This window comes from Triticum urartu, chromosome 7 (genome assembly GCF_003073215.2).
Source record: "Triticum urartu cultivar G1812 chromosome 7, Tu2.1, whole genome shotgun sequence".
NCBI lineage: Eukaryota > Viridiplantae > Streptophyta > Magnoliopsida > Poales > Poaceae > Triticum > Triticum urartu.
Window position 1 is genome coordinate 283,949,214 of NC_053028.1, and position 3,116 is coordinate 283,952,329.

Below are 3,116 nucleotides of genomic sequence, written 5' to 3' on the forward strand. Positions count from 1 at the left end.
ACACAAGCGTTCCCTAGTTACTCAACACTGTCTTTTATTGAAAACATGTGGTAGGTTCAACTTGTTAGATATAGTTCCTTAGAATTAACTTAACACATGATCTTAATCTCATAATTAGAACACCTCGTATGCAAAATGGCAGTGACTAACCGTGATTGGCAAGGACCAGTAGAAGATAGCCCATGGTTGCACCTAGGGGTCTTCGGCAGTGAAGACATGGCCGGGGAAGAAGGGCAGCACCACCTGGATGACGTAGATGGCAGGGAGCGCCGATGGCATGGCCCTCGTGCCATCCGTTGGTGAAGATGCAGCAACTAGTCCAGGAGCCCGCCAGCAGGAAGCCATCGGCACTGATGTGGCGGCCGGTGGTGGTAGACGGCTTTCTAACCTTTTAGCGTTTCTTTTTGTGGATCGGTGGTTAGGAGTCTATATATTGGGTCTAGCCCGTATATCTCAACTATGCAAAAGTGCACGTTCTCTTCTTGTATAGCACGGTGAATAGCGCTAAGGAGCTAGGGACTGAAACTGAACGTTGGTTTTGGCATACCCCTGATCAAAGCACAAAAGTGGGAAAAGACTCCCCCTATTCTCTCGGTCAATAACAACGTGTGATCAATTCTAACATAACTGATACTTGCATTACGATAATATTTTTACATAAGCAGTACATCTCTAGACAGCAAATAGGAGGCACAAGAAAACTGTCACACTCACCTCCTGATAGTAGTTCATAACTACTCGTAATTAAACATCGCAAAAAAAAACTACATAATTAAACATCTACCCAGCTAAGAACAGTAAGGACAGCAGTACACGTACAAGGACCGGACCTATTGTAGTAGCAGGTACATTTCCAAAGCGGGACGCTACATTACCATAGTACACAAAAAGAAGAGGCCCACGTACGTCTACCCGGCCCGCATGGTGCAGCCACGTCATCACACAGCACGCCTCGGCCTCAGCCTTGCCTCCAGCGGAGCTGCCATCTCACACGACAGCCTCAGCACCTCAGACAGGTCTACGCCACCTGGCCTGTTGGACGCCGGCGGCGTCCACTCGAACTCATGCAGCAGCGTGGCAACCCAGAATCCAATGGTGGCGATCGCGAGTGACTTGCCGGGGCAGCTCCGCCTGCCTGACCCGAACGGCGCGAGCCTGAGATCGGAACCCGTTACAAAGAACTCAGCCCCGGCGGCGGCGTGGTCCGACGATGGTCCGGCGAGGAACCGTTCTGGCTTGAACACCGCCGGCTTGTCCCACACGGCTGGGTCGTGGGTTATGGCCCACATGTTGACCATGGCAGTGGTCCCCGCGGGGACGAGTAACCCACCTACGTGGACGTCCGACGTGGCAAGCCGCGCCCACGATAGCAGTGGGCCTGGTGGGTGAAGGCGCAGGACCTCCTTGACCACGGCCTGGAGAAAGACGAGCGAGCCGGCGTCCGACTCAGTCACGGCCCGGTTCGGCCCGACAACCCGGTCCAGCTCCTCATGGACCCTTGCCTGCACGTCCTGGTGCAGCACCAGCCGGGCCAGCACCCATTCGATCACCACTGCCACGGTGTCGGTGCCACGAAAGATCATCTCCTGCAACCCACACAGAAAACATTTCTCGTCATTTCAAAAGAAAAAGAAAACATTTCTCGTTATGAGCAAGCTAATTATCCGGCACATGCATAAAAAAAAGGGTCCATTCATGTTTTCCATTTAAACGGTGAACATACCCAGAGAACGGCGATCATGTCGGCGTCGGAGAGTTTGTCGCCGCCCTGGAGGGAGAGCAGAACGTCGGTGAAGTCTACCACGGCGTCGTTCCGGGCGGCACGGTGCTCGTCGATGATCCTGCCGACGAAGCGGTTCACGCGGGGGACGAGGGCGGAGCACCTGGACCGGATCTTCTGCAGGTCGAAGCGTGCGAGCCACGGGAGGTGGTCGGACCAATTGAGCTGGCCGAGCAGGTCGTAGCCTTCGTCGACAAGGCTCTTCAGCTCCGCCGCCTCCCCGCTCCCCGCCTCGTCCAGCTCGTACCCCCGGCCAAAAACGGACCACATCACGTTGTGCAGCGACGCGCGTTTCAGGAACCGCCGCGCCTCAACGTGCTTGACGCCAGCGCCGCCGACGGGCCTCATGGCATCCACCATCTGGCGCGCGATCACTGCGCGCTGCGCGGCGGAGGCGGCCACCTGCCGCGGAGAGAAGAGGTGCGAGGACGACACCCGGCGGAGCGTGCGCCAGTAGGCGCCGTAGGGGGCGAACCCGATGGCGCGATGGAACATAAGCCCGTATGCGGACTCCTTGACCGGCCGGTCGGCGAACGCCGGGCTAGCCAGCAGCTCTCTCGCCACGTCAGGGTCGGCGGTCACCACCACCCGGGTCTCCCCCATGGAGAAGGCCATGAGCCGCCGGCGCCTGACGTTTCCCGACGCCGCCGCCGCGAGCTTCCGGTGCGCGAGGCCAGTCATGAGGCCCATGCTGCCGATCACGGGGAAGCCCCGTGGCCCCGCGATACGGGCCTCGCCAATGCCCAGACCCTTGCTCGTCCACCAATACCTCCCCCACGCCGCACCACCCTGAGACGCCCAGTGCAGGAGCGACGTGACGACCAAGACGGCGAGCAGAACGGCAACAAAGCCTACCACGCGGTAAGGCTCGCCGTCGCCGTTGGCGCAGCATTTGGCGGCGAGGGAAACGTACAGCAGCCAGCCGCACTCCTCGGATGGAGCCATGTCAACGTACGTGCACGTACTTTTTCCCTCGTTCTCGCGCTGAGGCCGAATGGGAAGAACACTAGGAGCCCAAATGAAAGGACGGATTGTTGTTCGCAGCTGGAAAGTCAAGTGCAGTTTGAGTTTGGGAGGACGAGACCGCGGGGCACCGCCTTTTATAGCGGCCGAGTCCATGTAAAGTGATGGTATCTCAGTGTCTAAGGCTGGTGGTAATGGAAGTATCATATACTAGTGTCATATATCTTTTTAATGCATGGTATCGTATATTAGTATCATGTAATAGCATAACATTTATTATAATACGATATCATGATATGATACTCAATTCTCTCTTTTTTTATTTAATTTTATAACATTCATTAAAATTCCTTAATTGGCATGCATGATATTG

General features: G+C 56.1%; 1 protein-coding gene across 1 annotated transcript; it reads right to left on the reverse strand.

Moving 5' to 3' along the window:
• Positions 1–597: 597 nt before the first annotated feature.
• LOC125522971 (cytochrome P450 78A9-like) lies at positions 598–2,842 on the reverse strand. The gene is made up of 2 exons (XM_048688014.1): positions 1,724–2,842; positions 598–1,586 (listed from the first exon to the last, which is right to left on the reverse strand). Exons 1-2 carry the CDS (start codon positions 2,723–2,725, stop codon positions 939–941), a joined length of 1,650 nt encoding a protein of 549 aa, XP_048543971.1. The 5' UTR covers positions 2,726–2,842; the 3' UTR covers positions 598–938.
• Positions 2,843–3,116: the final 274 nt, after the last annotated feature.

What these genes read in the sequence shown, in the direction of transcription:
- LOC125522971 (XM_048688014.1), bottom strand. Translation starts at nt 2,725, where the DNA reads ATGGCTCCATCCGAGGAGTGCGGCTGGCTGCTGTACGTTTCCCTCGCC. An exon ending in ACATGATCGCCGTTCTCTGG is followed by an intron (nt 1,587 to 1,723) that starts GTATGTTCACCG and finishes TGTGGGTTGCAG; the next exon opens with GAGATGATCTTTCGTGGCAC.